Below are 13849 nucleotides of genomic sequence, written 5' to 3' on the forward strand. Positions count from 1 at the left end.
CAAACAGGCTGTGGGGTACGTACCTTTCAGATCCCTCTTCCCTCTGCCCATAAATATCTTTTCCTTCTGTGTCTGGCCACGTGCTTGCAGCAGGGTCCACAGATCTCCACCTTGGAGTCTTGCAGCTGCTATGCTGCAGATGTGTTACTAGTGTTACACCCAGTGAGCATCAGTGCAGCTGACTGTTCATCTCAAGCACCATAGTGCTCAGGTTGGTGCGAGGAACTGGTGGGTCTTCTCACTTGTGGGGTACCAAGGCTGGCTGCAGCACAAGGTGCACAGCACTACTGTACCTGCTGGCACGAGGGGAAACCAGAATGCTGCAACAGCTCTTCAGGTGTGAAATTTGCCATGGTGATGCTTGTAAATTAAAAGAAACCACAAGTGTGTCTGTTTCCTGTACTATCCCCCCAGTCCTCTCTTCCCCTTAGAATAGGTAGAGACAGCCCAGAGCAAGAAGATGGCTTAGATGTTACTCAGCTGAAAGAAGTCGCCTTCCCCTACTCCCGCCCTTCCCAGCCACCACTGGATTGGAGCAGGGCTCTCCTCCGGCTCCAAGCGCCGCAGGGACATTTTGGGATGTGGCGAGCTGGTGCCGTGGGTAGGAGCAGGAGCCTGGTGCCAGGGCTGGGTGCTACCAGGGGGGCCATGGCCCATGGGGACCTGCAGTGCCCTGGACCCACTGCCTCTGGTCTAACCTTGCAGGTGTCGGAGGTGGGGAGCAGATGGGGCTCCACTGCGGATGGGGAGGCAACAAGCAACAGTTCCCACGTGTGGCCAAGCCTGGAGCTGGGTAGAAGGTGGTGGGAGCTGCTGGGCAAGAGGGCAAGAAGATGGCAGGAGTGGTAAGCTGGGGCTCAAATTGGGGTGAAGGGAGCCCGCCATAGCCCCACACCTCATTTGTCTCACTCCTGCTTGCAGCACCTTCTCCACTGCTGCTTCCTCTCCAGAGTTTGCATCTGGGGTATTCCCACTCCTTCCATTTCCCCTTTGCTGTCTTCTTCTAGAGAGCTTCCTGCTGGCACCTGAGGCCTTCTCTGTTGGCTATCCCATCCCCAAATATGATAATGTCTTCAAATAAGAGCCTTTATTGCACTAATTGTTTCAGTTCATGAAAGCTGCAGGGCTTGTCTGGAAGGGGGCTGGCCTATTTCTGCTTCAGCTTAGAAGTTAATTAATTAACCAGGCTTTGTTCCACGGTAATTTCAGGTAGTTTTCAAGCTATTTAATTGCGGGGTGAGTGTTATATTAGAAAGCAACTGTATGCATGTCCGAAGGGGGAGGCAAGGGAAATATTTCAGGTTTTCCGAGGGCCAGGTGCATGGCAGGAGAAGGAGGCAGGGGCACTCCTCTGCTGCCCACTGGCTGTAGGCGCTGGGGTTCACCCAGTTCAGTTCCACAGCAGCAGTTTTGGGTGCTGAGAAACTCTCTAAATCCAGAAGCTTTACATATCCGACCTGAAAACCACAGGGAGGTTTTATGGATAAAATTGGGCTCAGGCCCAAGAAGTAAAAGAAAGTTTGCATGTCTTGTATGTTTTATTACATATACTGTCCATCCGTGGTAAGAGATCCAAGTCCCATGAACTTGCCTGGATCCCTTCAAAAACGTATTCTGGCTTTTTAATCTGCTTACCAGAATGGAAGAGTCAGAGGGAAAAGATTGCTTCAGCAATGACTGGCATATGAGATCATAACCTTGACTGAAGCCATGGGAAAACATAAACCAATGCCAGAGATATAATATCATTATTGACACTGGCAAATAGAGGCCTGTGCTCACCAGTACTCTTTGGTGATGCTTATTCTTATGGCAGAGGTGAAATTTGGAAATAAAGCAGAGCAGGAGATTTGAAGGCAGAAACTGTTAAATCTGGCTCTGCAGTGCACCCTTTCACCATCCTCCAGCTCCCTCAGGCCCAGTTTTTTCTTCTGAAACTGAGGACTTGTAGTTTTCCTTGCCATGACGGCCACAGCTCCATGCATGAGGTGGTTTGCATCATTACTGAGTCCCACGAGCAGGCTGGAGGCTTTTTGAGACAGGAGCAGGGCCAAGGCCTGCGACTGGTCCTTTGGCACGTGCCTCTGTACCAGAGGCTGCCAGCATCGCCCCATGCATGGAGCCTGATTCCCCAGTGCAGACAGCCAGCACGGGCTGTGCCAGAGCCGTAATCGCTGTCATTCGAAAGCACAACCAGAGAAGGAAGAAATTGTGTATAAATATCAGCCTTTTGTTTTGCATATGAGCTGGTGGTTACAGGACTTCCCCAGGAAATGAGAGCCTTCGCTTCAAGTCCCTTTGCTGTCTGCAGGGATTCAAAGCTGCAGCCCCGGAATGGGAAAAGCACCCAGGTGGCAGTGCAGCAGTGCGGGGACCACACCTGGGGAGCATGGGGCATGAAGACAGGAGGGGAAAGGAAGAGGAGCGGGAGGCAGGGACGTGGCATCTCCCTGCTGCAGGTGGTACAGCGCAGCCTGGAGCCCTTCATGACACTTTTGCCTTCACAGTGCGATGCTCTTATCAGCCAGGGTCTTTCTGACTTCCAATGTCATTTTAAGGTGTATTTTAAAGCAGTGCTCTCCTCCTCTGCACACCTCTGCCCTTTACAGTCAGTAGACATTTTTCTCGAATCACAACATATAACCATTTTGCTATAAAATTTTCAGGTGACAGCTTTGCTGATCGTAATGGAAAGTGCTCAAAAGCCCCAGGCAGATTCTAGGAACTACAGCTTAGGTGTTAATGTAAGAGGCATCGTGCTTGCATCTGTTTTCTAGTCAATGTATTCAGTAAGTGGTTGAGAAAACAAGGGAAATAACAAAATGAGAAAAAGTTCTGGCATTATAAAGTTGGGCTGAAAAAGGCTAAAAATGGCTGTGGTAAGTTGGGGAAGGTCTCACCACTCACAAACTCCTGAGGGGCAATTCAGTGATGATAAATATGAATTAACGCACAAAGGAAAAAGCCATGACATTAAATCATAGAGGATGAGTAACTGAAAAGCAGTAATAAGTGCTTCCCATCACCCCAGTGCCCCACTAAACCCACACTAACACTGCCATTTGCCATTCTGCTCCTCCTGTCTGCAAGCAGATGCAGGGCAACGTTGGCAAGCAGTCACACAGAACGGCTTTGGCACAGAGCCTGGATTCTCCCATCATGAAGAGGTAATTGTGAGGGATGTGCTACAGGTATCTAAATACACACCATGGCAGTCCTGTGGAATTTGAACAGGGAAAAATCCCTCACTGCTTTTATAGTGCAGAATGACCTGAAGGGAGTATTATTTCATGCAGCATATGGTTAAACTGTGGAACTTGTTATCACAGGATGCTGTGGACGTCAGAAATATACATGAGGTCAAAAAGCAACAGGGTGGGCTCAGGGAGGACTGGTTCATCAGGAGCATGGGAGGCAGGTACTGCTGCCATGCTGCAGGGCTGTGGTCTGGTCCAAGGGCTTCTGCATCTCTCTGCCTCTGGAAAGGGCATTCCTCTGCTGCTGGACAGTGTACACACTAAAAATCAGCAACAAATCTTGCATGTTTCATGCACAATTTTTCACACCTTCGCAGTGTTAGATGGAGAGATGAGTACAGAGTCTTCCCTTAAGAGCATGAGTTAATGATGACCTTTAGCTAAGGACCAAAACTGAATCATTACCGAGGTAGGAAAAGTTAGCAATGCCTTCTGGAAACAAGTGCTGCACCCAGAATACACCGTTGTCTGGCACACTGTATAGCTCTGGGTGTACCTGTAAGGTCAATGCTATTTCAAAAATCTACTTTTAATTTCATCATGTCTATATTTCCATTCTTATAAAATAATCAGAAGGAAAAATTCTAAACCATACAAAACTACCATCTACGAAATGAGTTGCTGCCTGCATTGCATCGTATTCCCTGCTCACCTAGAGGAACAGACAGTGCCATGAGCAACTCATGCTCAAACATAAACTGAATCCCCCATCCAATAGTCTTCTGACTTAATCCCATGTCAGTCGTAGAAAGTAATTTCTATATAAGAGGGTGGGTCTTTATATGAGAAAGAAAGTAATGGCCAGGTTTCTGGCAGGCATCTCCACCATCTGAAATGCCAGGTGGCCTTGACAGTGCCAGTAGCCCCAGTTGCAGCTGTTTTGCAACCTTTGAGGCTTGCAGGGGGCTCAGTGTGTTTATAAATGCTGGTCGGGACGTAATATTGCTTCTCTGCCTTCATAGTGATGCTCTTGTCCTTGTGGTGAGTTGCTTGTGCTGGAGACTGGGCTTAGAGCTGGGTTTTATTGTTTCCTATACAGAGAGATTGTGCAGGGCTAGACTGAGTGACCACAGGCAGCAAGAGTGTTTCTGTCCCTTATCTCTTGCTGGCCTTATCAACCATGCAAGGGCTGCTCCTCACACGATCTGTGGGCTGGGCTCTGAGCTGCCTGGATCGCGCCCCTCTTTCTTCTCGGCTGAAAAACCTACTCCAGATAAAAGATGTCCTTATGCTTATGTCCAGGTGTCTTCTGCACAAGGTCTCCTGAACTGCTCTGTCTCAGCCCCTGACCATGCTCTGTCTGTCCTCCCAGTTGTGCAAACTGGTCCCAGTTCACTTCCTAGCTTTGTCATCATGCTGCTGTTTGGACCCCACCTGTGAAAACCTGGAAAGGGATTTTGAACGGCTGAGTCAAACAGGAAGAGGCTGCTTATGGAATACCACCAGGAAAACATGCAGGCTTTCCATGGCCACCTGCAGCTCTTCCAGTAGGAATAGGAAGATCCTGGTGGTCAAAGCCTCTGTAACAATTCAGTGCTCAGCAAGTAAGACAGCACAATGCCTCTCTGTCTGTGACCTTGGGCCTCCAGGGAAGTAAGTCCTCTGGTAAAAACCTGCATGACCATGGGTTTCTTGGCCTAACTTATCCTATGGGGATTTGGGGATGATCAACTTCAAAATGTCTGTGAGGTCCTTGCAGAGCAGGGACAGGCTGGAATTCAGCTGGAGAAATGGCCCTGAGGTACTCCAGGGCATTTTTCAGCCAACAGAGCTTCACCCTGTGGCTTGCAAAAGGACAAAGCAATTATGTGATTCAGCTCCCTTTTAATGCAGAACACTTCAGGAGCTGCTGTGTAGCTTCCTAATGCCACCAAATGTCCTTGTTTATGTGCAGTAGTGCTCAGTCGTGTGCTAAGATGAAGTGATTATTAAAGAGGTATCTTGGGTGCGTGGGAGTCTGTATTTGTGTAGCTGCCTTCCAGTTTCTATCTTTCTCTTATCAGATACACAGTCTTTCAAATTCGTGATCAACTATGCAGAAAAAAAAAAAGAAAAGAAAAAAGAAAGCATAACCCATACATTACCCTGTAAATATAATGTAATAAATGCAACAGAAGAAGTGTGAATACACTAAGCTATTCATCTTTAGGCTGGCTTTCTGATATCAGTTCTTACGAAGACCACAATCTTTCACTTCTCGCACGTAGCTTTACTCATACTTGATAAGTGTGCTAACACATCAGAGGGAACCGAGGAGGTTTGACAACTCCTCGACCTCAAAGAAGCAAACTACTCAAAAAGCAACACTCCACGATGAATAAAACTTGACTGACTCTACTTTTCTTTTCCTTTATTTTAGATATTAAAAGTCTTTGCAGGCATGCTGTGTAAGGGCTAGGTGTTGATGAAATAGCTGTTAACCAAGGACTGTGCCCAAACTCAAGCTTAGCCCCCAAATCCCTAAGGAGAAGCAGATTGGGCTCCTGGCCCTCGCTGTGCTCCCAGTGCCTCTGGTTTTCCCTGGCCTCTGTGCAGGGAGGCTGTGGCCAAGCAGGCGCTGAGCTCCACTGCCCTAAGCAGCCCCTGTCCTGTTGTCTCTGTGTCCACTTCATTTTGCCCAAAAAACTTTGCTTAGTGATGTGTGCATCAATTAGCTTGGACTAAAGCATGAACCCAACTTTCAAGGAACCTCCTGAAATGCTGTTTTTCTGGGAAAATCTTCCCAGAACTCAAGTTTCGGCGTGTTAATTTGAACCTGGAAGCTGCCTACTATTTCTGCGCTGCTGTTTTGTCTCTCTCTTTACACAGACCCAGAGCTTCGGGGCTGGCTTTGCACTGGCACCTGCAGGGAACAACACCTGCTGCCACATCTGGAACACAGCTAGCTGTGCCTGGGTGGTGACAACACCAGACATGCCAGCACTGCTGTGGCCCAGCAGCTCTCTGCTGTGTCTGGCCATGTTGTCTGACTGCAGCACTGTCTTTTGCATCCAAGACAAGAGGCGAGCACTGCCCAGGCTGAGGAGGAGCCCCACAAAGTTTAACACCTGCGTTTGGTTTCCACATCTTTAACCCCGATTGTTTAGTGGTGACGCGCAGAGTGCAGAAGTGGTTACATCGGCTGCTGGAGGTCACTCCTATGGAATGAATCAGAAGAAAAAAATTGGGGTGGAAAAGCTTTTATTAATTTCACCCAATTTCCTACCCAGACGGTGCCAACTCAGCAATCCAGATGTGGCCTCTTGGTCATCTCCTGCTCAAGATGTGGCCAGCCCCCAGGACAGTGTCTGGGTGTGATCAGGCCCCCGCCAGCAATGTCAGTGCTTTTCCTTCTGATTTTCCATGTGCACTGTTTTCCATCTGCAGGGATGTCACAGCTGGGCTGTGCCACAGGGCTGCCATCACTTACCCCCTCTGTGCTGCCTTTGCTGCCCTCCTGCTCTGGCTAAAGGACAGGGAAATCCCTCTGAGCCTTTCCCCTGTGGATCAGCCATTAGAAAATTTTCTTCCTCCCTTGTACATGAAAGATGTGTGACATGATAAGTTTTAATTTTGTAAGCAATTCCCCTCTCCAAAATGGCAAAGGCTTAAATTTGGCATTGTATGTGTTTGCTTCTTGTTTCTTTAACCAAGACAGAAGGGATGCATCTTTTTACTACATTTTATTTGACAAGAAGTTGTTTTGTTTCTGGGGGAAAAATAACCACTGCTGAGCCCAGCCAGCCAGCCAGGAGCTGGTTAGGATGGGTTTGTTGATTCCCTATTTTCTGCTGCACCTGCCTTTGTTAATCTCTCCTTGGACCAACCTGGGATATGTCTGTGGGCAATGAAGAACCTCTCCCCTGGCTGGATGGATGCACTGGTTAAACAAAATCAGAATGTTTTGATATAACCCAGGCAATATGCCTCATTGTCTCAGTATTTTTTTCAGCTGGTGTTAAGTGTAGTCTTCCTGAATTGCTTGGCATTTGTAGGAGGGGGAATGAAAAAAGGAAATGAAGGTAAAATGGAACAGCAATACCCAAAAATCAGAAGGGAATAGGAGATGCTGTCAAATCTTATTTTATGCCTTGAGAAAAAAGGAAAAGATCCTATTTGATTAACACCACCATGGAATTTAAGCATGAGACTACAGAGACCCAGATGGCCATGCAGTTGTTGGGATGCAACATGACTGATTGTGTGTGCAGCATGGCCACAGGAAAAATTCCCCCAGTTTGAAGCTCCGCAGCCCATAACAGTAGCAGCCATTAGTCACTAGTAGTGTCTGCCCCTACCAAACTGGGCAGAATTTGTGAGATTTCATGGAAAGTCCATCACTCATCTCAGTGCTCAGAGGATGCTGTCAATGCTTCAGGGGTGCAGGGGACGATTAGTGTGGTGGCACCACAGGGACAGGACATGGGAGGCAGCCAGTGCCCATGTCCCACACACTGGACCTTGCTGTTTTGCCATCACTACAAAAGCAAAAGAAACTGAACTGGATTTGGGGTGAAAATATTATTGCTTTGTCCTCTTGGAGGCTATGAAATATATTAAATCTGCTTGTGGGTGGTGGGCAAGTCCCTCCCTGCCCTAAGTGACTGCAGTACAGCTCAGCCTGCCACTGAATTGCTGTGGCCTGGGGAAATGATGTGCACAGATGCACTCGTGTCCTCTGACTTCAATATACTAAGCAGTGCAGATGAAGGACAAAGACACAATTTGGAGGACATTAAATCCAGCTGCAGAACAAGGTGCTCCTTCTGCCCACCGATGATCCTGCAATGCTCTGGGTTGCATTTTGCCGCCTGCACTGGCTGCTCTTGTTCAAGGATCCTGTGTCACCACTTGAGCTCTTGCTGCGCTCACCCATCATCTGGGGAAAACCTCTCCGAGCAGAGATGCAGCCCTGCAGGCGAGTCACAGGGAGGTTTTGCTGCTTGGAAATGTTTCCCCCAAGCCAGTGGCTGCACGGGGCTGGGGACACTCCTGGAGCATTGCAATGTGGCAGCAGTCAGCAGCAGGGACTCTCACTGGGGAAAGGAAGCTTGTTGCAGGTGGTGGCAGCAGGCGGAGGAGAAAACATATGAGTGAAAGGGAAGGGAGCGGAAAGCCTGCATGTAAAGGTTAACACTTGTCCCTGGCAGAGATGAGCAAATGTCTGAGCTCTTAAATAACAGTTGCTGACAAGGTTGTCTTGCAGCTATTTTTTTTCTCTAAAAGACAAATAATTTCCTTTTTTTTTTTTCTTTTTTTTTTCTTTTTTTTTTTTTCCATTTTACTTGTAAAGCAGGGAGATGAACATCCTTTTGAGATTTCAGGTCATCACCATCTTCCCAGTGTGGTAGCATTAGTTCACACCTCCCACACTCATTGCATTTCCTTAATACAGCAAGAAAAACCTAGGCAAGGCATCAGAATGAGATTATGGCAGAAAAATACTTTCCACTAAGTTACCGCAACATTTTGACTAACCTCAAAATCTTACCATCTTGCTCCTCCTGGTCCCTCACCTCTCCAGGATGTATGGCCAAGGGGGTTTCGCATCCTGCTCAAAGGTGCATGGGGAGCCACGGAGCTTTGACAGCAAGTGCAGGGCTGCCCTGAGCCCGTGATGTGCCGGAGGGTGGCTTGTCAGCTGTGGATTCGCTGTAGGTCACCAAACAAGAGGTAAACTGGGGGCTGCTGCCAGCCATGAGCCACCACTCCCTTCAGCACAGAGAACATGCACCCGCTGCTAGCCTGGCCGCAGGTGGGCAATGCCCTGTGCTGTCCCCAGAATTTACTGCTGGCTTTGTGAAATGGGGCCGTGGCCAGGCAGGGACCTCTGGGTGCACCAGCAGACAGGGGGCTGGGACCCCAACACTGGCACAGAAACAGGAGGGGGAATTTGCTGGGCAAAAAGTACAAGCATGCCAGGCAGGCACCATGGTGGTATCTGCTCAGAGCTCACTGCAAAGCTAGCCAAAGTCAAAATTGGAGTCCTGTCCCTCTTTTAAGTCTTTAGCAGAAAGAGGTATAGTCTGAAAGCCAGAAGTCTGGCATTTCAGCTAACACCCGGGATGCACAGTAATGCCCCTGGGCTGTGCCTGGTCACCCCACTCAGCTCACAGAGACCGAATTTGCAGTGTTCCATCCCATAGCACATGGGACCGTGGTTTGCAGCTGCACCAGGTACAGAATGCCATCAGCTCGATGTCGTGGGTGCAGCCCCATTCTGCAGCACATCCCTGCGGAGGCAGCAGCTGGCAGGACCAGGAGTGCCGCTGTTGGTGTGCAGGAGCTGCTTGCTCCTCCCAGGCAGCCAGCATCTGTGGCCTGGGTTTCTAGTGAGATAAAAACTTGTTTTCTCCGGAAAGTTTCAGGGGAAATGAAGTAGCTAGTTTGAGTCAACATGAGAGCCAGACACTCTTTGCTTGTCAGAGAGCCGTGGGAAAGTGTCCTGCAAGATGCCCCCTGCATCCCTGCAGCATCCCCCATGTCTCTGCAGCATCCTTCTGGCACCCCTCCTGCTTCCATGCAGCATCCCTCCTGCTTCCCTGCGGCATCCCCCCTGTGGCATCCCTTTGACATCCCTGCAGCATCCCTGTGGCATGCCTCCTGCCTCCTTCCCTCATCCTTGTAGCATCCCTCCTGCATTATTGTAGCACTCCTGTAACATCCCTCCTGCAGCCTCCCACATCCCTCCCACCCTATCCTGTGGCTCAATGCAGACCCCAGGCAGACCCAAAAGCAGCACTGTAATGATGAGATCAGGTTGTGTCTGTCCCTGGGGCACAATAAAACTGCCACCAGCTCAAAAGCTGGCACCAAATCCTACAACAGCTTCCATAGTTCAAGGGGAGTTCATTGAAATTTTGGTAAATTTGGCATGATTTCTCTTGGGGGCCATCTGAGGGAGGGTGTGGTGCTGAGCTTAACACGGTTGGTGATATTTTCTGTGGCTCCTGCTCCTCTCTGCAGTGTTGGTGTTCATAGGTGGCAGCTACAGGGTGGGACAACGCTGCAGCCCATGCATGCTTGTGGAACTGGAAAGGGGGCAGACAACTCTGCTCTGTTAAAAGGAAATTAAATCTACCACATTGCTATTCATGGGCACTGATTAAACATGCTGCAGTACCTTAGCTCTGCCCACCAGAGTGCAGTAAATAAGGGGTTCTCATGGCACAGAGACACCTCAGGGCTGAAAGAAGGATGAGGGCTGAAGCAGGTGACAGGATGTGGGCACAGGTCCCCCATGTCCTGCAGCAGACAGGGAGCTCTTGCCCTCAAAGCTGTGGGAAGCTCAGTATCTACCACCCCTGAGCAGCTCCTGGGGCAGCTCCTGGCTCCCAGCTGGTGGTGATGGAGCCCTGAGGGCTGGGAGGGCAGCAGGGCAGCTGCGGCTGCAGCTCATAAGCCCTACAAAACGCAGTGGGGGGTGATAGGTATCTCCCCCTAGGAGAGGGCACAGGGTGGAATCCAGCTCCCTCCCTCCCCATCCAGCAGCACCAAGACCCTGATGGTCCCTTTCCCAGCTGCCTGGTCCAAGTAGGAAAGCCCTTCAGGTGTTGGGGGAGGGAGGAAAGGGGGTGTTTCATGGTGCTGTGGATTTTGGCTTTGCTTTTTCTACACAGATTTGATTTGTGCTGTGTCAGGCTGCTCTGAGCACCTGTTTTTTTTGTATGAATATAGGTGTTCGTGGCCAGCTTTCTGCTGTTGGAAGTGATCACAAAGGCTGGATGCACTGTGGGGTTGCACAGGGAGCAGAAGACCTTTACTGGGTGCAGGGAGTGCAGCCCCAAGGGAACAGCTCTTGTGCAAACCACAGCATGAAGCTCTGGGAGCAGAGGATCCTGAGCTGCTGTGGGATGCTCCCGGACCCATCAATCTCTGCTGGGGGTGGCAATGTCACCTCAGTGCTGCACAAGGAGTCAGTGCCTGGAAAGCTGTGGGGACAGGGATGGAGGAGCGAGGCAGCAGGTATGCATGGGGATGAGGGACCAGATGGCTTGGGGCAGGTTTGGTGCCACGTCAGAGCCTTGGCCCCTGCTGGCCTTGAGGATGCTTCTTTCTCCATAGTGTGTGATGTGTATGTGGGGAGCACTGCTGCCTCATCCCCGTGTCTGGAATTTACCAAATCCCCTCAGCTGATTACTCTGCAAGACTGAGGAGATGATGGTTCTTAATAGAATAAAATATTTTATTACCACTTTCTGCTGTGTGGCCTGTAACAGTGAAAAAATCAAACAAATGTTCATTGTCTGGTGGAAGGCGTCGCCTCAGAAGCATTTCTGGTGGACGATGCACGGCCCCTCTTCGTAGTACTCATCCCTGCGGATCCAGCATGACTGGAAATTTGTGAGGGAGGCAAGGACAGAGCCCCCCATCCAGGCCGCATGCCTCCTTCCCGGTGTGGCCACCACCTCCACCTCGGTGCTGGATGGCAGGCACTGAGCCAGCTCGCTGCCAAGTCTCTTCGGCAGCCCCTCGAACAGTGAGGACCCTCCACACAGGAGGATGTTTCTGTGCATCGCTGACCTGATGTCCTCTGGAAGCAGGTCGAGGCTTCTCTGGGCCATCTCGTGGATGCCCACATAGGAATCCCCCCATGTCGGTAGGGGGTTGAAGAGCACCTCTGGGCACTGAAACCTCTCCTTGCCAAGGCTGATGGTCTGCCCGTCGGGCAGGGTAAAATCCAGCGTGCAGCTGGTGGGTGAGAGGAGGCACTCATTATTGAAGTCAAAAGCGACATAGCAGCATGTGTGCTTGATGTCTTCCACCATGGGGGACATCCAATCACCAAGCATGTGCTCCATGTCCCCCAGAAGCATTGTCAGGTACCAGGTGAGGCATGACCCTGCCACGTCTGTCCTCTTAATGGCATAAGCCAAGCAGTTCCCATCGTGGACCGGCACAGCGTGGGTGACAACGTGGCCAATGTCTACCACGAAGGCGCTAGTTCTGCCATGGGCATAGGTGGAAAGGACAGGCTGAGGGGCCATGAAGATTCCAGGGGAGCCCAGTGACTCAAAGGCCACCTCTGCCATATTTTCCCGTCCACTGGTGGGGCTGAGTGGGGGCTCTGTGATGAGCAGCGCATGCTCCTCAGGGGGCACCCCAAGCTTGTGTTCGAACATGTGCTGCCACAGGGTTTCTGCTGCCTCCCAGTTGATGATGATGCCATTCTGCATCACCTCAACAATTTCAGTGTCTGGATAAAGCAAGGCTTCTTCCCCAAAAAAAGCCTCAGATCTGGTTTCTTCCAGGCTCTCGGACAACACTGTGGTGTGGCTCACCAGGGTGCTGATTTCGGCACTGGGTGCCTGATGTCCAGAAAATCCTGCTCTGCAGCTCCTTGTGCCCATATCGATCACGACTGGTCCTATTCTCAACCCCAGGTCCTCACTCAAGAAGGAGCTGATGGTGGTGGAGGAGAAGCTGCTTACAGACCTCAGCCCCAGCTCATTCTGGTGGCATTCATGCAGGGAAGATATTGGGGAGCAAGTCCTTGTCCCCAGAGAGTCCTCATCCTGGGAAGATCCCATCCCACCTGCCTGTGGCCTCCTGCACAGCCCTTCTTGGGAAAGGGAGCTTGGCTTCCCACTTAGCAGGCTTGGGCAGAATAGCCAACAATTTGTGATGTTGCAGAGGGAACTGTGACATCAGCCAGGGCTTATTTGGTGTCAGTGCATGCCCTGAGTTTCCATGTCCCAGGCTCCCTCCTGGGCTCCTGTCTGCCCAAAACAGGCAGAGCTCTGCCCTTCTGAGGGGTCCTGAGCAAATGTCACACCTCTCTGCCCCCCTCTATAAGCAGGATCAAGCTGTGCACTCTTGGCTGGTGAAGCCCTCCTGGCTGCGCAGTGGGTGCTGCCCATTCCCTGGGGAAATGCTGCTATCCTCAAACACTGCAGGGCTAGGGGTGGCTGACGCTGTTTGGTCTGGCACGCTCTGAATAACAGATTAGCAAGGGACGCAGGAGAATCGCTACAGACGTAGAAATACCCGTGGGAGTGGGATGGTGATGTTTGCATTGCGACACATTGAGCTCTGCACTCGGTCTTGGGTGAAAGCATGCTTGTGCTGCTGGGGCGCAGGCTTTGGGCTGCAGCAAGGCTCCTGGCCCCGTGGAGATTCACTGGAGAGCAGAGAGACCCCTTCAGCCCAACGGTTGGGCAGTTGCTGCCTCTGTGTTCCAAGCAGAAGGTCAGTAATGCCACACACGATGCCCAGTGGTGTTGGCTGCTTTTTGACAGGAGTGTGGAGGAAAAGTGAGTGTGACACCCAGCCTCGGTTGATGCCAGCTCTCATGTCCTGAGGGGGTGGGGGTGGGGGTCTGCTGCTGGGCTGGCTTTGGTGTTTCTTCTAGTGCTGCTTGGCTAGAAGCCAGTGCCTGAGGGATCCTTCACGGCTCGGTGTGCCTGGAGCAGCTCCTTTGTGGTTATACGCACCCAAGGAAAACAGCCTCTTGCTTCCTGCAGGGCTCATCACTCACAAAACCCTGCTTAATTCTCCCCACCGGATGCCAGCGGGCACTTGCTGCTGCTGCTGAGGCTGGGTGCTACTGTGACTGTTTGAGGAGGTAGCACCGTGAGATGCAGCAGCACTGCCGCGCCATGCAGCTGTTCTCT

General features: G+C 50.8%; 1 protein-coding gene across 1 annotated transcript; it reads right to left on the reverse strand.

The window, feature by feature from the left end:
* Positions 1 to 10919: 10919 nt before the first annotated feature.
* Positions 10920 to 12766, reverse strand: ACTL9 (actin like 9; the record flags this gene model as incomplete). The annotated part of the gene is made up of 1 exon (XM_084498406.1): positions 10920 to 12766. One exon carries the CDS (start codon positions 12764 to 12766, stop codon positions 11501 to 11503), a length of 1266 nt encoding a protein of 421 aa, XP_084354532.1. The 3' UTR covers positions 10920 to 11500.
* Positions 12767 to 13849: the final 1083 nt, after the last annotated feature.

Source organism: Aythya ferina (genome assembly GCF_964211825.1).
Source record: "Aythya ferina genome assembly, chromosome: 26".
Lineage (NCBI taxonomy): Eukaryota > Metazoa > Chordata > Aves > Anseriformes > Anatidae > Aythya > Aythya ferina.